General features: G+C 35.3%; 2 protein-coding genes across 2 annotated transcripts; one reads left to right on the plus strand and one right to left on the minus strand.

The window, feature by feature from the left end:
- The first annotated feature begins 106 nt into the window (after positions 1 to 106).
- On the plus strand, positions 107 to 11,407 carry LOC125681496 (E3 ubiquitin-protein ligase PPP1R11-like). Its single transcript, XM_048921631.2, has 4 exons — positions 107 to 287; positions 3,597 to 3,705; positions 9,005 to 9,130; positions 10,775 to 11,407. Exons 1-4 carry the CDS (start codon positions 225 to 227, stop codon positions 10,804 to 10,806), a joined length of 330 nt encoding a protein of 109 aa, XP_048777588.2. The 5' UTR covers positions 107 to 224; the 3' UTR covers positions 10,807 to 11,407.
- A 5,483-nt stretch (positions 11,408 to 16,890) lies between these two features.
- LOC125680004 (histamine H3 receptor-like) lies at positions 16,891 to 18,118 on the minus strand. The gene has a single exon (XM_056153423.1). The coding sequence runs from the start codon at positions 17,920 to 17,922 to the stop codon at positions 16,891 to 16,893; it is 1,032 nt and encodes a 343-aa protein (XP_056009398.1). The 5' UTR covers positions 17,923 to 18,118.
- Between the last annotated feature and the right edge of the window lie 3,299 nt (positions 18,119 to 21,417).

Here is a 21,417-nt window from a genome sequence, read left to right on the forward strand (position 1 = left end):
GTCACGCATCAGATAATTTTTACTCAATATCTTTCCTTCCGATATAGATATATTTAGTAAATGAGATGAATAAGAAATATCACAAAGAGCAGCAACAATATACGACAAATAGTTGGCGGTCATGTTCATAATGTTGTTCCTGTACGACCTAGTTACATACGAACGCATCTGTCTGTCAATTTCGCCTGAAGTTTCACTGTGTAAAAGAATGTAATTCTTTATCAATGGCTGAGGGTCAGTCACAGTCAACAAGTGTCACCGAAACACAGGTTGTTGAGGAGTCTGAGGTAAATAGATAAGTGTAATCCGAATCGTTAATGTAGCAAATACTAAACATATACAATGAACCTTCGAGAAAATTCGGATGATGTGAGTTATCTAAACCTGGATAATAAAGAGTATAAATGATACTATATGCCTTTATGGTATCAATTCATGACACATACTTGTATTCATAATAATATGATTACGGTGTGACCGTTGGGGCGAGCGCAGCATATCTGAATACATTTTCAAAAAATTTATATTGAAAACAAGGAAATCTGATCTGGTTCACTGTCAATACGTAGGATTACTGTCTTGCTCTTCTCGCCAATGTAGGAACCAGTTTAGCGGGAAATGCAACGAGCGTGTTGTGACGTAGCCTGCTAGTTGTGACGTGACTGTTTACATTTCTTTAGACAATATTTTAAAAAGAAGAAGAAAGGGGGAAGAATATGATTTTCATCCTTTCCTTTCAAATAAGAAAGGTTTGTAATACTTCAAAGATTTTTTTTTATTATTATTTTACGAATCGAACCATCCGCCATTTTGTACGAGGGACTTCTGGGATTGACGTAAAAAAACATTCTTGTTAGAGGTTGAGATTTAGCTCGGATTATTTCCCGCGCTCTAGTCATTAGAGCTAGCAGTACGAGCCTACGCTCGTTACTAATAATATGACACGAACAGCAATTATAGAAATATTTAAGGAATGACTTTAATTCTGGGGCAAGTTATACGAGTATAACCTGGTATAAATAAAAATATAAGTCAACCGCAATGATTTACTTAGCAACAGCGACACGAAGTGTCTAGCTGCGAAGCCAAAGGTCGCCATCTTTAATCTTAGTTCTACGGAGCCTAGCCATTTATCAAAATATTGTATCGAAAGTGAAGTTTATCATAATAGAAAATATGTGTAGACTATCCATGTAATGCGTATTTTGCTGCCCTTTAGAGATAGAGATCGACTTTGAAGTTGCTCATCTCCGACAGATTGAGAAAATACGGGAAATTGCATTGTTTAGGCCTACCCAAAATAAATCTTCAAATATCAGAAAATGCAATAATTTACGGCTTTCAACTCTGTGAAAACTTCTACTAAACGAAAACTTACCCTTGTATGCAATGTTGTCGCTAATAGTAAATCCGACACAAGAAAATATGTAACCAAGTAACAAATAGCGATCCACATGTCAATGTGTCTGACGTCATGTGATAAAATGTGACGTATGAATTTTTGTTTGCTTTGTTGGAAGACGGATCAAGGAATAAAACAACGCACACACACACACCCCCCCTTCCTTTTCCCCCAGTGAGAAATGTATTTCAAAATGAACAGGGTAATGCTTACTTGGCAAATCATTAATTCGAATATAATATCTTTGTTTTAATCTATTGATAGTATTATTTGACCATAGATACAGAGAAAGATGTTTTACAAAAGTGATTTGCATACAAGTAAGCCTAGATGCTAATATTGACAACGAGAAAACAACATGTGTATCAAACCGCAGTATCTTATTGTGCACGTTGACTTTCTATTCCATAGAAGGCTGAAAACAGTGCTGTGATGTAAATTTAGAGAGAGAGAAAAAAAATAGTTCCGACATCTGGTTGTCAAGGGGGTGTGTCCCCATACCAAACCAGGTTATACAAAAATAACTTGCGTTCCTCAATTGGAAATTGACCAATCAGAGACAAGGATACAATAAGAATTAAATTATTAAAATATGTTTTCTGATCCTGTTTCAGTATCACTGGGCAGGGACTGTCACTTGCCAAATTTATTTTGTATAGGTGAGAATAACGAGTCTTTCGAATATTACCTTTAATAAAAGAGAGATCGCGGCAGGCATTAGCACATAAAAGAGCCTTCACAGCTACAGCCGTAAGCACTTAGCATAGGTCTAAAATTGAGGTACTTCACTTACAACTGGTGTAATCTTGGCTGAGATTTGGCTCGGCTGAATATTTGCACTGACGCCTTCACAGAATCTCAGAACAATCTTTCATAATTCATGTCTGGAAATTTACTTTCAGCTTTGACCAGTTCTAGCAATTGGCTGAATATTTGCACTGACTCCTTCACCGAATCTCAGAGGAGTCAGAGCAATCCCTCATAATTCATATCTGGAAATTTACTTTCAGCTTTGACCAGTTCTAGCAATTAATTAATCCGAGATTTCTCTGACTTTTACCCCCGCTTTTATATTGTGACATGTGCGGGGCAGAGTCATAGCCGACTCCATATTGAAAAGTGGGAATTCTACACCAGGTGATGTCATTGTTTTACCTACCTCTTACAACTTTATTTCGTGGATCTATCTTCCAAGATGCGAGGATTCAGTTGTCGGAAGATTATTCTACAAATAGATCATGATTAATAAGATACTATTGCTGTTTAGCCTTAACACTGACAAATGAAGCATCAATTTCTTTGCGCCTGACGTCAGCACTTAAACACACAGATTTCTATTCTTTAAATGGCGATAGCAATTTTTTGACCCTGTCACCTTCACCTTGGAGTTTGACCTACTTTTTGAAAACTTTAACATTGCTAATAAATTTTGAACAGTAAGTGCTAGAGCTTTGATATTTAAAACATAGTTATTCCTTGTGACAAGACCTTTCTATGGGTACCAAATTTTTTTACCCTTGTCACCTTGGAGTTTGACCTACTTTTTAAAAACTTTAACCTTGCTAATGATTTTTTAACAGTGAGTGCTAGAGCTTTGATATTTCACATGAGTATTCCTCGTGACAAGACCTTTCCATGGGTACCATAATTTTTTACCTTGGCATTTTACCTACTTATAAAAAAATTTGACAGTGGTCATAACTTCTAAATGGTAAATATTCGAGTTTTCATATTGCTCATGAGCATTTCTTGTGACAAGATCTTTTTACTGGTACCAAGATATTTGTCATTGTGACCTTGGCTATCTTTGGAATTGGCCATTATCGGGGGCATTTGTGTTTCACAAACACATCTTGTTTTAGAATGAAATCAAAGATACATGTCAATACCCATCATAGGCAATCCACAACCAGTCTCAAGGGAGAGATCGTTAATGGATTTATGATGATAGTCAATACCATACATCCAATTTTAATGTGGTCAATGCTTATCTTTATCTGTTGCATTTTGGATCTAATTGTCTTGAGAAGAAATCAGGCAAGAAATGATAGGTTACTGTCTTACAATTACCTTTGTAATGTGAGTCAGAATTATATTATGATTATTACAAAATATAACAAGCATTATGATTGAATGCATGTACTGGTATATTGTAAACTCTCAGTACTGGCTTTGATGGATTTTTATATTTCAGCAAGGACAGGTATTACGTCTCAAGTTAAGAAAGCCTAAAGCCAAGAGGGAAGTGAAATGGACAACAGACACAGTTGACAATGAGCACATGAATAAGAAAAAGTCCAAATGTAAGTGCAAATTTTGATTCATGTGCACAGCAGAAATGATGAATAGGGGACAGTTTTTCTGTCTGTCACCGAGTTGACTGAACAATGCAGTATACATGTAGCTCAACATTTGTATGATTGACAGACACCTGCTAAAATTTTTGATGGAGAAGTAAATGTTGTTCTGTGCCTTTCTACACTAGACAAGTAATTATTTTTCATTGTAATTTGTGCAGTTAAACTATATAAACTCAATAGGTAAAATTAAAGAGATTATTCTATCAATAGTGCCTATCCCCGACTTGCACCAGACTTGCAGTTGATAAGAACCGAAGTATTCCAAATTAATGATGGATGTTACACTTAAATGTGACGATGATTTGCATTAAAAAATTGATTCAAAAGCCATACAAATTGAAGACAATTCCAAAAGCAAGTTTATACAGACAGCAGAGAAATAAAATGGAAAAATGAAACTTTCTGGTATCCTTGTTTGATGAGAATTTTCTGGGTCTATCCTGATAAATTTAATTAAACAATAAAATGGTTTCTTTGTTGTTTCATCGGGCGATGAAGGTAGCTAGCATTGCAGAAAAAATGTGTAACCCACGTAAGCGGGTTATACAATTTTTTTCTGTAATGATTGCTTCCTTCATCACCCGATGAAACAACAAAGAAGACATTTTATTGTTTATATTATATTTTCATGGATTATTTAAAAATATAAACTAGAATTAAGATCTAAAATATCATATGGTTGACCCATTTGTTATGTTAAATGGAACAGCCATTGAACCCTTTGACCTTGATGACACTCCATATTTGGTAATGATTTCGCAGACAGGTGGTTCTAGAAAACCAGATCAACTAGTTTGCAACAAACATGTATTTATTGCATGATGAAAGTAACATCATTTTCAAAAGAAATATAAGACTATTATTCAATCATTCAGTGAATGTAAATATAGTAGAATGTTCTTTAAAGTCTCCAGGGACCATGCAGAAAATTTTTAGTCTAGGGACTACATTGTCCTTTAGGAAAGATAAGTTTCAATAGCCAATATCAATATCAGCTGGAGTGTATTTTATTTTAGCTTTCTTAAAATTTAGCACATGTACCCAAAAACTTTGTGGACAAGTAAAGTTACTTGCAGACAAGTACGTTTATATACATGATATACACCTGTCTTTGACCAGTCATATTATGGTATATTACGGTATAGCACAGTGCATCTGTCCATGTGTGCATTTGTCAACACTTTATGGGTCATATAAAAATAGTACTTGTAAGTATATTTTCAAACTTGGTACACATGTTTCCAATGATTAGAGGAAGAAGCTTATCATTTTTCAAGGTCAAGACCAAACTTACATGGAAATTAGGCAAAGGGTAAATTTTTAGTGATATTTAATGATATTGGGTCTTTTGTAGTATACTGTATATACTCGCCTATAAGTCGGATTTTTGGGAGTTAAATTTTGTTCCAAAACTCTATGTCCGACTTATAGGAGTGTCCAAAGAAGATTAGTGTTTTTCTGGATGGCATAATGTATAGCCTGGTATTTTTTAAACTACAAAAACATGGACGAAATTATTAAAATAGTAACTGTTTAATTTGTTGAGAATAAAAAGCGAAATATCAATGTCATATCCCAAAATATCATTGGAACACAGACAAATACATAAGAGTATTGATATGAAATTGATTTGTTGGGGCAGTAATATTAGGTCTAAGATGGCTATTGAATACCAAATTGAAAAAATATTTTACTCTCTTAAAGTATAACATGGGCAGTAAAATTATTGCTATTCAAAATTTTAAAAAACCATGGGGAATATGTACAAGTTTGATCAGCCTAACCTATTCAGTACTATGAAAGTATGACCTTGACCTCACAAAATTACAAAATTGCATGTTGCCCATAGTGAGAGAAAAATGTCTGTAATTTTGTGAGGTCAAGGTCATACTTTCATAGTACTGAATAGGTTAGGCTGATCAAACTTGTACATATTCCCCATGGTTTTTAGCCGAGTTGCAACAAAGTTGAACTCGGCTATTGGTTTGGTGATGCGGGTTGGTGGGCGGTTGGGCGTCAACAATTGGTTTCCGGATGATAACTCGAAAAGTTTACAATCTAATCAAATGAAACTTTGATATATTGTTGGATACTAGGTAAGGAAGACCCCTATTGATTTTGGAGGAAAATGATCAAAGGTCAAGGTCACAGTGACCGAAAATAGAATGAAAATTTCAGGAAAATTTGGTTTCCGGATGATAACTCCGAAAATTTAAATCCAAATCAAATTAAACTTTGATATATTGTTGGGTACCAGGTAAGGAAGATCCCTATTGATTTTGGAGAAAAAATGTCAAAGGTCAAGGTCACAGTGACCGAATATAAAATGAAAATTTCAGAAATATTTGGTTTCCGGATGATAACTCAGAAAGTTTAAATCCGAATCAAATGATACTTGAAGATATTGTTATGTACCAGGTCAGGACTTTGGAGAAAATAGGTCAAAGGTCAAGATCACAGTGACTGAAAATAGATTTAAAATTCCAAAAGGATTTTGGTTTCCGGAGGATAACTCGAAAAATTTTAATTTGAATCAAATGAAACTTGGATATATTGTTGGATACCAGCAAAGCAAGGCCCCTATTGATTTTGGAGAACAAAGGTCAAGGTCACAGTGACCGAATATAGATTGAAAACTTCAGACAAATATGGTTTCTGGACAGTAACTCCAAAAGTTTAAAACTGAAGTTAGTTCTTCACAATTATAAATATACCACGTCATTCCTGGCTTTACAATGTATCCCATGCAACTTGGCTCATGCACCCCTGGGTGCATATACTGATTTTTTTAAATTTTGAATAGCAATAATTTTACTGCCCATGTTATACTTTAAGAGAGTAAAATATTTTTTCAATTTGGTATTCAATAGCCATCTTAGACCTAATATTCTATTATCATCCTCCAATATTAGATAATTTAAAAGTGTCAAAAGGACACTTTCAGAATAATTTTTTAGATTTTTTTTCTGTACAAAGAATGGTTTATTTGGGAGTTAATCCTTTCTTTGATTACTACAAGATTACTGAATGTTTCAGACAGGTGTATTTTGCAGCAATAGTGTTGCTCTTTATTATGTTTTCATGTTGAGCCCTGTGTAGGTAATATATCTTACAGTAGGTACATACTTCAGAATTGCTTTAAAAAATGCATTGTACCCAAAAAAATGAAGTACACTGTACTAGCCCATGAAGCAACTTAATTTGGGTCTGATACTCCAGTGTGAAACTAGACCCATTTAGATTGATACCGGCATATGAATATGGAATGGTAAAATTTGTGAATATATGTCTTTTTTAGCTCTTCTGAGCCAAAGGCTCAAAGAGCTAATCATATGGCCATATGTCTGGCGTGCGGTGTGCGTCAACTTTTTGGAAAAAGGGCTATATCTCAAGAACCCCTTGGCCAATTTTTGTCAAATTTGTCACAAGGTATCCTTGGCCCAAGGGCTTTCATTTGTACTAAAACTAGGGTTGTGACCCTTTAACAAGGGGAGATAATTAGGAAAATGCAAACAAAAGTAGTGGTTGCTAAAAAATGTTCTTCTCAAGAACCACTGGGCAAATTATCACCAAACTTATGCATAAGGATGAGGATAGGTTGTAGATAAAAAATTATTCAAGGCATCATCCTGGGGCAAAGGGTGTGGTCTCAAGGTCACTTCAAAGTTGACCTTAAATTTTGTTTTGTTAAAACTTTGATATTTTGCTTAGTATAAGGACTAGGATCATTAAATTTTGTCAGTTGATGCATCTTAGGACCTAATATCATGTTGTCTCAAAAGTAGGTCATGGTGACCTACTTTTTGAATTTCGCAGGTAATTATTATTAAATGGATTTTGATGCATATCTTGGACACTTTTGAACCTATGATCATCAAAAGTTGTCAGTTGATGGATACATTTTAGGTTGTTATTTCAGATACCGAGAGGTTTAGAATCATCAAACCTTGTAAGTTGATGCGTCTAGTGGCCTCAAAACATATTTATAAAAAAAAAAAGTAGGTCACAGTGACCTACTTTTTGAATTTTGCAGACATTCAAATTTCACATTTTCAATTTTAGATGCATATTTTGGACACCATGAAAGCTAGGATCATCAAACTTTGTCAGTTGATGCATCTTGAGTCTTCATAGTTTGTTGACCAAAAAGTAGGTCATCATGACCTACTTTTGGAATTTGACGACTATATTTTAATATTTCAGATACTATTTGACTTACAATTATCAAACTTTGTCAGTTGATGCATCTTGAGTCTTCATAGTTTGTTGACCAAAAAGTAGGTCATCATGACCTACTTTTGGAATTTGACGACTATATTTTAATATTTCAGATACTATTTGACTTACAATTATCAAACTTTGTCAGTTGATGCATGTTGAGTCTTCAGAGTGTGTTGACTAAAAAGTAGGTCACCGTGACCTATTTTTGGATTTTGATGCCTATATTTGAATATTTCAGATACTATTTGACTTACAATCATCAAACTTTGACAGTTGGTGGGTCTTGAGTCTTCAGAGTGTGTCGACCAAAAAGTAGGTCACTGTGGCCTTCTTTTGGAATTTGACGGCTATATTTGAATACTATTTGAGTCTTCAGTGTGTCGACCAAAAGTAGGTCACCGTGACCTACTTTTGGACAGTTACATTTAAATTTTCAGGTACTATTTGACTTAACATCATCAAACTTTGTTAATTGATGAATCTTGGTTAGTGAGAATTTTTGCCTGTTCTACAATGTATCAGAAGAGCGATTCTAGGCCCATGGGCCTCTTGTTTTTTTACCGATCCTTAATGTGGCTGATTTCATATCTAATGAGCAGACAGTGATAAATTGCAATATTGGAACATTGCTTGGCTTTTTCCTTAAAGTTAGAGAAAAACTTCAAATGTAGGGCCCAGAATACAATGATTTTCATAGTGAAAATGTAAATCACTTCTGGTGTATTCCCGATTATGTGGGACAAATGTGACAGAAACAATTTAGTCGATCATAGTTTACCTAATACTCCCACTGACCTCACTAGTTAAGCTAGTTTACTCCTAGGAATGCATTAGGATTCAAAGTTTAATAGACTCATATCTGTGAAATAAAAACTCTAACAAAAATCTTCTAAAGAACAATAAGGTTTGATATGAATTCTGAAAGTAGTATCCAAGTGTTTTTAAACAGGTGGAATACATCTAAAAACAAAATTCTGTGTAATTTGCCATTTTGTTATAATGTTATGGTCTCACTTTTCAGGTTGCTGTATTTATGAGAAGCCAAAAATGTTTGACGAGTCTTCATCAGAGGAGTCTGACGATGAATGCCGTAGTTGTCGTGGACACAAAGATAAATGTTTTCGCACAGACAAAAATGAAAATCAAGGTATATAAATATAGTGAATAACTAGATAGGCTAGTTGAACATCTTTGGATTCATGTTAAGCATATTAGAACTGTGCTCAGCCCAGACTGTCAGTAAATGTTAAACTAGAGTCTGCTGTGATATGGTTTGGACCTAATGACTTGATCAGGAATTTGTCTAAGTTTAAATAACCACCCATAGAAGCAATTTTTATGCAAAAGCCACCCACCATAGAACCAATATCCCACCAGTGTGAACCACCGATAGATTTTTTTTAAAAAACCGCCTTCCCCTGGTACCCCATATTTTTAAATGGAACAGCCCTTAGAAGGAATTCAATGTTTTACATAGGAATATACATGAAAATTCTTTGAAAGTTAGATGTATATACAGGAGTGCTTCTGTAGACTATGCTCACACTATGTTCTGCATGGCAAGATTGGGGACATAATTAAGATTTAATGTTTTACATTAGAAAATGCAACTGCCCAGGTTTCCCCATGGACCTTTTGTTATAAATACACTTGTAATTATAGGCAAATGATCAAGTATATATGTAACACTTATGCAACAATGAGAAATAAATGATTAATGATAATTATACGTTTGGGGGGGGGGGGTATATAGGAATCACTCTGTCTGTCTGTCTGTGCAGATTTGTGTTCGGGCCATAACTTCTTTGTTCTTTGACTTAGGCATACCATATTTGGCACACAGGTGAATCACCATGAGATGATGTGTCGAGTACCTTCATGACCTCTTTATGACCTTGAACCCAAGGTCAAAATTAAAGGTTTTTTACAATGGATTTGTGTCCGGGCCATAACTTCTTTGTTCTTTGACATAGGCATACTATATTTGACACATGAGTGTATCACTATGAGACGATGTGTCGAGTACCTTCATGACCTCTATATGACCTTGAACTTTGACCTCAAGGTCAAAATTGATTATAGGGTTTTGACATAGTCATACCATAAGACATGGGTGTATCACCATGAGACTGTGTCATGTACATTCATGACATCTTTATGACCTTGACCTTTGATCTCAAGGTCAATATTATAGGTTTATGCCATGGATTTGTGTTTGGACTATATCTTCCATTTTCTTCTACAAAGGCATACCATATTTTTACACTCAGGAAAGAGGTAATTTATACCTATTAACAACACCCTTTGAGAGATTGGGCTAAGCGGGGGGTATTCTTAGTGAGCATTGCTCACAGTACCTCTTGTTTATTTACAGAGGTTACATATAGTTGATATGTCATGATGATTCAAAATTTCTTACACAGAAAAACATATTATTTGAAATTGTGGTGACTCTTCACAATCAGGTTATCCTTCATTTAAATGTTTGTGTCTGTATCGATAATAACTTACATGTAGGTTATCTGACTTTAAAGATGAAGGTCCTCCAAAATTGTGCTTGAATCCACATCCACCCCCCACCCCCTTACAGAAGTTTGGCAAAGGGAGGGGATTACTATGCCAACTGTTGCTTAGTTGATACTTTAACAATGTGTTACTGCTATTGCCGGTGACAAAATAAAAAGAAATTCATGGGGTCATTTTAATTTACCCTTATGCAACCTTCCTTGAATGTGATTGGTTGAACAAAAATGACCTTTCTTCTGATACATGTATTTCCTTTTCCTTTCAGATGCAGGTCCTAGTTCTGAAATTCCCAGTTAATCAGGTTTATTGAAAAATTGTCATTATATTTTGTTTCTTGCAATTGGACATAATTCATGGAATCCTTTTAAATTTCTGCTTATGATTATACAGAATATTTATTTTCATATTTATTGTTGATGTTTTGTCACAAGAACTAGGTACATGTACATGTAATGAGGAAACATTTTCTCTGATTTTACATCATAAGAGATTTTGTGAGTGCCATGTCTGCAAGACACAGCCATATTTTCTTCCTTTTTTTTTTCTTTACCTTGTTTGCAAACTAAAATGAGTGATTTTGTGATGTCTTGAATCAATATTGATTGTCATTAAAACTGGATGTTTTTGTTTGATATACATAACAGAAGCTATTATGAGAAGGATTTTAATGATTTTATACTGAAGCAACAAATTATTTCTTCTTCCCTTGTAAAATAGAGTTCAAACGTTTTCTCCAACAGTATGATAATCAAATCTTGTATTTTTTCTACTGATCCTTAAAGTTTTAGTAGATTGAAAGGATCATTAGATACTGTGATATTTTGATGTGAGTGAAGTATATGTCTATGTTTAGAAGCCTGAAATGTTGATTATTTTAATACAAGGTCATTGAAAGCTTTAATCTTGTCTTTTGTTATTTGAAATTTTTGTAAATCATGCTCATATATATAACTGTGATGCAAAAGCAGGTAAATGAAGTATATTAATCTTTTTCACATGTTTGCTGTCCTTCAACTATTGAATACCTCAGTGTATTCTTATTATAAATCACAACAACCAGGCTGCTTTCACAAAGCTTTGATAATCTCAGTGTATTCTTCTTATAGATCACAACACCCAGGCTGCTTTCACAAAGCTTTGATAATCTCAGTGTATTCTTCTTATAAATCACAACACCCAGGCTGCTTTCACAGAGCTTTGATAATCTCATTGAGATTGAACTGCTAAACATTCACCTCAGTTTAATCTTGATAACATTTGACGCATCTGAGCTATGTGTACTGACATTGTGGTGTAGTCTTAACATAGTTAAGCCGAATTTTATAAATTCTATTAAGACTACAAAATTTAGAGTAGTACAATCACAGACCCCTAAAAACACCAGAGGTGAGTACAGGTGTCTAGGAGGAGTAAACATCCTCTGTTGAATAGTTACACCTTCTGTGAGCTCTATCTCTTGATCAGGTAAATGGAGTAATTCGTAGTCAAAATGAGGTATGTAAAGAACAGCTTGAAACATATCAGACAGCATTTGGCCTAATGACCGGTTGCATTTGCAAATAAGATTAGCATAACGGTTACCATAGAATTTGCGAAATGCTGACTTTAAGGTAATTCTGTCTCATGTGACTTGTTAATATTAATGGTTCAAAGAAAACCTCTATTAATTTTCCTTAATATAGTTTAAATTAACTAATAACCAAAGAAAATGTGTGTGTTTAATGCCAATTTTTTAAAGATGTCAGACATATATAAACAAAAGTATATATATATGTCAACATCAGAAAATCGCCCATTTTCATTAAACAGCATGATAAATACATAGAAATTGGTTAAAATGACAAAATTTTGTTTTCAACATTTAAAAAACTGCTACTTTATAAATATATAAAGATTAATTGTGGATATCAGGGAAATATATGAATAATAGACATACAATAGTTAAATGATTATTTATATAAAGTCTATAAACTTTTTCAGTATCAAATAGTTTACCGAATTTTTCGCTTATACCCAATAAATATAATTCCTATAAAAGATATATTTCAATCATGTACAAAGTTTGATTGAATAAAGATACTGCAAAAACCTAATAATGTCATCACACAGAAGGGTAAAGCTACCTTATGCTATGTTACCACTATCAGGATTCGCGGCACTATTGGAATCATGGTCTATCAAATCTTACATGATCTTGGCGTCAGTCATGACAATCGTATTGACTGTTAAAAATTTGTCTAAGATCAATTCTTTTCTTTACGTTTTACATTTCGTCATTTTCCGTTATTTTCCGTAAATACATTTCGCGGGTTTTTGAGCTCATGCACGAGCGCTTTTGCGCTTAGTATATATACCACTACTGGTCAGTATTCGGGCAGTGCGAAGTTCGTTACAAACAACAAAGGTCGATTATGTATTTCTGTGCCTTAGCTTTCCCTCCTACCCAGCTCATTTTCAGTTTTGAATTCATATGTTTTCACCACAGGTGCTTGTGGGCAGGACTTCCGGTACCCCCTTCTTGTATTTTTAAATGTTCAATTCCTTGGGTATTTTGGACGTATTTTTTGATAAAATATGTAACTTCAGAGTTTATATATTTCAATGGAATACACAAATCTCGCACAGAAACCGTTTTTTAAAATGTCATATCTCCGATCATACATGTAATTGAACATTTTAAAAATACAAGAAGGGGGTACCGGAAGTCCTGTCCACAAACACCTGTGGATGCATTGCAATGTCCCATGATCTGTCACGTATGGTGTCCGGATAGGGCCATTTGCAAAAGCGTGCCTGCGCGTTAGTCACAACATGCCGTCACGCCAACAAGCTTCGCGCCAACAAGCAACACGGCACGAAGGCGTGTGCTTGTTGGCATGACGGCGCGTTTCTTGTTGGCGTGAGAGCGCGAAGGCGCGTTGCTTGTTGGCGTGACGGCGCGTTTCTTGTTGGCGTGAGAGCGCGAAGGCGCGTTGCTTGTTGGCGTGACGGCGTGTTGTGACTAACGCGCAGTCACGCTTTTGCGAATGGCCCTAGTATCCGGACACCATACATACGTGCATGTTTTTACTTCGTGAATGCAAGCGTGCATAATTTTCCAAACTGCAACTCGGCCATACGGATCTTTGATGCGTTTTAGCGATTTTCCACTATAGATATGTAAAGTGTTCGCTTTCTAAATGTTAAAAAAATAAGTTAATGGTCAGTCGGGCTGAATATATACCCGTCGGGGTCCAATCGTAACTCAAACAGTGATCATCTTCGATCTCGATCGTGAAATACATCGCGATCAGAATAGTATCCAATCTCATCATAGCGCATCGGTTCGTGATTAACGTATCGTAACGTATACTAACGTATCTGCACGTACATGATCGTCCCAAATCGGGAATCCGGATCGTGATGATCGTATGAGATTGAGGTCCACTCGTGAACTTGATCGGGACAATCTTATCAGAACGTATGTGATCGTATTTGGGCGGTGTTACGATTGTGTCGCCTGAAATCTATCTATCTATCAAAGCGCAACAATTCGTACAAGAACGTACATGTATTAACTCGCACCACCTCGTATCAAAACCTGAAATTCCGGAAATCTTCCGCGATCAGCTACGAATGGTCAGTTGTGGCTTTCATAATAATAATAATAAAGTAATGATAACACCTGTTCAACAGACGACATTTATTTAACAATACATATAGAAGAAAAACGTTCAACAATTAGACACCAAAAAATGGTGAGGAAAAATACAAAGCATATACATGTATATATTAATAAACTAACCCCCAACCTAGGATAGGGCCAAGTTATTCTACCTAACTTAGCTGAGGAAGGAAATGTAAACCCCTACTTGAATTATTTATTTACCTAACTCCTAACTTTTAGGTGTTGGGTCTAAAATGAAGTAACAAGGAGCCATCAGAGGAAGACAAGGACTGGTTCAACCTGTTAAATACTAATAAGCCTGAATCTAAAGTGAGATACTTACAGCAAGTTAATACTTTCTAAGTCCCCCAACTGACAAATGACATTCAGGGTATTTATATGAAATGGGGACAGTAGAAAATCCTAACTTTGAATCCAATACTGGGGATATGAACTTTACCCATACCACCTACAGACTGCTGGATAATTATCCAATGAAAATCAAGGTTACGAAAGATTGTTTTTAAGATTGAACACATGGGTATGCAGGAACCGTTAAAGGGGACTTACACGGGACTTGCGTGTAAATAAACAACTATAACGAAGGTAGTACAATGTCAGAGACGGGTAAATTCAGTCCTGCTACAGTAATATTACTACAATATAAAATTTAAATCTATTTCAAAAAACATACAAGAACTCTTCAAGTTTATAAATTTTAATGTAAAGCATGGGCCATGCAATAGTTCGTTTATATTTAAAGATAGTTTTTCACACGTGTGTAAATATCGTCGGATACCCACGACTGATCTCGTCTTCTGAGTAGAAGACGAGATCAGCCGTGGGTATCTGACGATAGTGTGTAAACAGCCTGAGTGCACCTCAGGAAGTAGCCGACATCAAACGTTTCCTTTGTAAACAATTGAAATTGATTATTTCTACAAATTAAACAAAATTTCCAAATCAAGTGTACAAAAATTAAGAGAAAAGAATATGGGGAAAAGAGAAAAATCGCGCATTCAAAAAATATTTCTTTAAATGTATGAAACTACAATTGACAATTTAATACCGGTGTACTGAGTTCATCTTGTTTGGACAATTACCGGTGTGTTAAGTTCATCTTAATTGGACAATTACCGGTGTGCTCAGTTCATCTTGATTGGACAATTACCGGGGTGTTAGGTTCATCTTGATTGGACAATTACCAGTGCGTTAAGTTCATCTTGATCGGACAATTACCGATGTGCTAAGTTCATCTTGATTGGACAATTACCGGTGTGGTACGTTTATCTTGATTGGACAATTACCGGTGTGCTAAGTTCATCGTAATTGGACAAGTACCGGTGTGCTACGTTCATCTTCATTGGACAATTACCGATGTGCTCAGTTCATCTTGATTGGACAATTACCGGGGTGTTAGGTTCATCTTGATTGGACAATTACCAGTGAGCTAAGTTCATCTTGATCGGACAATTACCGATGTGCTAAGTTCATCTTGATTGGACAATTCCCGATGTGCTACGTTCATCTTGATTGGACAATTACCAATGTGCGACGTTCATCTTGATTGGACAATTACTGGTGTGCAAAGTTCGTCTTAATTGGGCAATTACTGGTGTGCCAAGTTCATCTTGATTGGACAATTACCGGTGTGCTAAGTTCATCTTGATTGGACAATTACCGGTGCAAAACCTGAACAGACCGGGCCTGTCATACTGATACAAGCCCCTCCGAAAAATAATTAATCGTCGACATAGACACATTGTCATTCCGGGGAGTACTTTTTGCTAAAACTTCATTTATTTGGAAGGTAATTATTGACGAACACCTTGTAGTAATGGTAAACAATTTTAGTTTTAATTAGATTAACATAAGAGCTTTATCAGTGACTACCAGAATTAGCACATTACAGAAAAATATGTACAGGTAATTTCAGTAATTATTTGTTATGCAATATGACGTACTCAGGTGTCCATTAAGAAATATCTACATTACCAATGTGTTCGTTTTTTTTATATCTTTACACACTGTAATGATATAGTGCTCACTGCAGTTGTAAACAATGTGCGTATGAACTTTTAAGTGCGTATTTTTTGGCACCTGGGAATTCTGACAGAAAGAAAGTGGAATGTAATTATAAGAAATAAATTTCAGATCTGAAAATGCTTGCAGGTACATAACATTGTACGTACAGTATACGAACTGTGACACTTCATGACGTATACTGGCACGAAATGTCGCAGTTCATACCATCATGTATTTTCAAAATAAAAGAATTATTTCTTTTTAAAAAAACCGCCAATACCATCTAATGACAATACTATATATACCAAAGTACAGGAATTAAATCTATATGTAGCTGTCAGAAGCACGCAATCGGTATCATATGAATCTTGTGGTCAGTTTTGAATCCTTTGATATCAATGATGACCACACAAGGCATTCAAAGCGCTCAGCGATATACATGTGGCTTGAAATGATAAAAAAGTTAATGTGTCTGGCGAGGATATTATAACTAGTGCAGGTGAATTAATAGACAGGTATTAAAGTTACCATACAACAATTCATGAAATATCTACGATTCACTACGAAATACATATATGGTCGTCTTTCATTTTCTCTTGCTCCTTATCCATTGGTTGTTTACTATGATTGAAACAGTCAAGATCCTGCACCCTCAAAACATCGCAGACGACAGGGGAATGGTGTTTTATACAATGGACACGGATTTCCCATTAAGAGGTGACACGAGACACTACTGTAGAATTCTGGTTACCTACTTTTGATTCTCGACAGCATCTTAAAGCTTCCTTGAAATTCTTGTAGAACATGGTGTTGTTGTAGGCATATAGAAAGGGGTTTATCGCGGACTTGGACCACAGTAACCAAACCAGAAATTCATAAATATACTCATTAACGCAATCATCGCAGAAAGAAATTATGATCGTTGCAATGGTGTATGGTGCCCAGGTCAAAGCGAAAACAAGAACTAGTGTAGCTAAAAATCGCGCGGCCTTGATGTCTTTTCGTGTCGTTTCCTTTACTCCAGCAATATTTTCATCAGTGATACGTTTGGACGAGGACTTCCCCGCCATGGTCATTGGAGATACAACTGTTCGTTTTCGTATTTCGAGGTAAATAAGAAAATTCAAGATGCTGATGGCGATGAATGGAATGACAAATTCTATAACAGCTGTTGTTGTGGTGAACACAAAGTGATAAGCAAACTGGGCATGACAGAAATTGGGTTCGTTAATCTCCTCTCCTGTCCACAAGTCCCAACCAATGATGGCAGGTGAATACAGACAAAATGCTAGTACCCAAGATATGGCGATTTTTACTTGTGCCACTTTTATACTTTCTTTCAGGACATAATGCGGACCATGTTTCAGAAGAAGCAAACGGTCATAGCTAATGATCACTATTGAAATAACGGATTCTAAGCAAAGTACATAGTCAATTACCAAAAAGACCTTACAAAAATGATATCCGAATGGCCATATGTAGTTTTTGAGAATTGTCACGAAATAGATTAGCATGCTGAAAAGACCGAGCCAGAAATCTGTGACGGCTAGGTTCACCAGATACATATTGTACACAGATCGGAGTTTTATATCGCGCCCGAAAGCTATCACCGTCAGCGCATTCCCCATCACTGCTAAAACAACTAGAACCGCTACACAGATGCCAAGGGGGATAATCACATACAGGGAGAATTCCTCAGTTTCATCTTCCTCGCCATCTTCAAACGATACTGTGCTATTCATTATTTTCCTGAAAAGAGATACAGTATACTAATCAAACACGTACTATCTGTAATATACAAATACGGTCACATGTCATGTGTTCTACTATCTGTAATATACAACTACGGGTCACATGTCATGTATTCTACTATCTGTAATATACAAATACGGTCACATGTCATGTGTTCTACTATCTGTAATATACAAGTACGGGTCACATGTCATGTATTCTCTCCAGAAATCATCTATGTCTCGGTGTATCGCTGATATTTTACATGTTTGTTGCAAACTAGTTCGATCCGGTTTTTCCGCGTAATCATGGCCAAATATGGAGCGTCGTCAAGGTCAAAGGGTGCATTGGCTGTTCAGTTAAAAGTAAAGAAAGGGTCAACGATATATTTTAGTACTAAGTCTAGTTTATATATTTTTTAAAATGTATATAAATGTAAACAATAAAATGTCTTTCTTTGTTGTTTTATCCGGTAATGAAGGTAGCTAGCATTCCAGAAAACTTAAATATCTGGCCTGGAGGTTATAAAACTTTTACCGTACTCATACTCAAAGTCATGCAGCCATGTTTGTTTTGAGTACAACTCTGAGCAAGCTCCGAAACATACTCGGAAAATCTTGAGCATGTACTCCATTTGAGTATGAGAATGATTTTATAAGTTTTATAACCACTTTTCATATGAGTACGATTTAGAGTACGGAGTATGAGTATGAAAACGTTCTCAAAAGAGTTTTATAACCTCCAGGCCTGGAGTTATTAAGTTTTTATAGATGTTGTACAGATAACAAGATGGAACTTCTTATTGTACAATAACAGCCAGCATCAGGCAGTTATCGTACAAATAAGGAGTCGGAGCTTCTTGCTGTACAATGATCTCCAATATCAGAAAGTTAATTTACAGATATGCAGTAGGAGCTTGTCACTGTACAATAACTTCCGATATCAGGAAGTTACGCATGTGCCAGTGTTACTACTCAGTTACGTGAATCATGGATACAGAAGAGGACAGAATCACGTGATTTGCTTTGTCACCACTCTCTACGGTATTCATGATTTACAAAATGAAACGTGCTCAATCAGACCTGTATATCGCATAGTATTAATGTGTTGTTACATTGGGGACAGAAATGTAGGATTGTACAATCTGATGAGGTGAAATTCACAAAGAACCATGTAAACTGAAAAATAAAACTACCACACGAAGTCAATTTCAGGTACATTTCTGTTCTAAATCGAATCACGAACTAAATGTGTAATGGAAACCCACTTTTCATATCTAACTTACAAAACCTTTTTAATTTTAGTTATTGTGATAGGGTTCCTTTTTCTGCCAGAAGTCCCATTTCCTGCAGACTAGTAGCCAATGCAACTAGTGACTGGCTATTTGTCAGACTATTGTTGACTTTTGTTCTTTCTTAAAAGTTAACTATTTTAAAAGCTACCAATTATGGAGCGCCAAATTAACGTAAACTCAAATAATTGAAGACATCAATTCAATCATTGCTCTCATCAATTCAAATAATGAGCGCATCAATGTGGTTGGAATTATTGCTCGCAAAATTTAATTTGGAGCTTGGTATGAATTATTTGATGAGTTCTTTCTTTCGATTAAAGATACCTCTATTTACTATACGATTTTGTATAAGGAATTGATGCAAGCATCAATTCTTTTACAGAAATTAACAATTCAATTAATGAGATAATTACTAGAACATGTAATTCAATTGTGGATATATTGAATTGAAGATATCGCTAATTAGATAGTTGTTCTCTGTAAAAAATAAATAAAAATACATGTATTGTGCGCATCAATTGAATTAATGATATCATTACTTCAATTGAACAGAGCAATAATTGAATTTTTGCGCGCATTAATTGAACTATTGCTTTCTTCAATTTAATTGTAGCGCGCATCAATTCAATTGTTGATACCATCAATTCATTTGAAGACAGCAACAATTCAATCATAGCGTGCATAAATTCAGCAGAATAATTAATGCTAACACCAATACGCAAGATCGCGACTGCTTTTTCCGTCTTGGTTTTAAATATTACTTTCCCCTTTCAAAGTCTCGCGAGACCCAGAGTATGCGAGAATTTGGGCATGTTGGTAAATAATACCAGTTCTGCAACTTTTGTCGTGATCGATTCACCCGATTTTAACAATGGTGTACTATTGTTGCATTGCAGTAGACTGTAGTAATGATTCAAGAAGGAAACATAATACGCAGAAATATCCACAAATGATAGTTTTAATGGAAATGTGGTGGATTGTTTTCCCACTGCTGTCAGCCAGGAAATTCACAAAGCTTGCGTCAAAATATATAGCTTCGCGAGCTAAATTCAGAAGTTCATTTTTCCTGTATCCAGACGTTTTACACACTTTTCATTTAAAAATGCTTTTAATTGTGGAAAGCACATGAAGGTTAAATCGTCTTCCGATGCCATGTTTTGAATAAACAAAAAATGCCCAAGATCGACACACTTTTCCAGACTTCTTTACAAGAGAGTTCCGCTAACTCAGTATTTACGATCTTGCGTATTCAATCAATGCGCGCAATAATTCAGAATTGAAGATATCATTAATTATTTGAAGAGGTCCTTATTTGAATTGTTTCTCGCATCAAATGAATTGATGATATCTTCAAATGAATAAAGATATCTTCAATTATTTGAGTTTGTGTTAAGTTTGCGCTCCATAACTAGTGGCACGTTATATGTATTTGTCTTCCAGAAAGAAAGCTATACTAATGCATTGACAAACTGATAGTACAAGTAACTTGCCACCAAATACTCTCATTCCTTTGGGATCCGGATTAGAATAGGTCCTCAGTACTCCTGCTTGTCGTAAGAAGCGACTAAATGGGGTGGTCCTTCGGATGAGACCGCAAAAACAGAGGCTCCGTGTCACAGGAGGTATTGAACGATAAAGATTTCTGACAGTGCAGATTCAAGTTTGTTAAAATCACGTCCCACAGGAGCAAGGTGGGGCACATTAGGGGATTAAAGATTTACAAACGGATATATAAGAAAAATCTTTAAATATGGGTTAATGTGACTCAGGTGAGCGATGTGGCCCATGGGCCTCTTGTTCTGTTTGTCATTCATATAGTGCATTATGTTTTCGATTATTGTGTTTGTCAACAAGAAACCACGTGTATTCTTAATTTTGCTTTTAAATTGTCGCACTGGACAAAAACTACCATTGTAAACATAATTCGCAATACTGAGTTTCAAATATTGAAATTGTGAACAACCTTTTATTTTGTCTTTTGCCATCTATTCGGCATGACGGATTACGATTGCATTCGTAAAATCATTATCTAATTTTGAATACGGAGAGAGATCATTCATGTTACATAAAGAACATTTAATTTGGAGCTCCAAGTGACTTCCTAATAATCAAGTGTTATTTACTCTATATGATATCAATAAATATATTATAACTAATGCACACAATTATTAAAAATTGTTCTTGAATTCATTTGAATTAAAGATATCGTTCA

This window comes from Ostrea edulis, chromosome 2, assembly GCF_947568905.1.
Source record: "Ostrea edulis chromosome 2, xbOstEdul1.1, whole genome shotgun sequence".
In the NCBI taxonomy this organism is placed as follows: domain Eukaryota; kingdom Metazoa; phylum Mollusca; class Bivalvia; order Ostreida; family Ostreidae; genus Ostrea; species Ostrea edulis.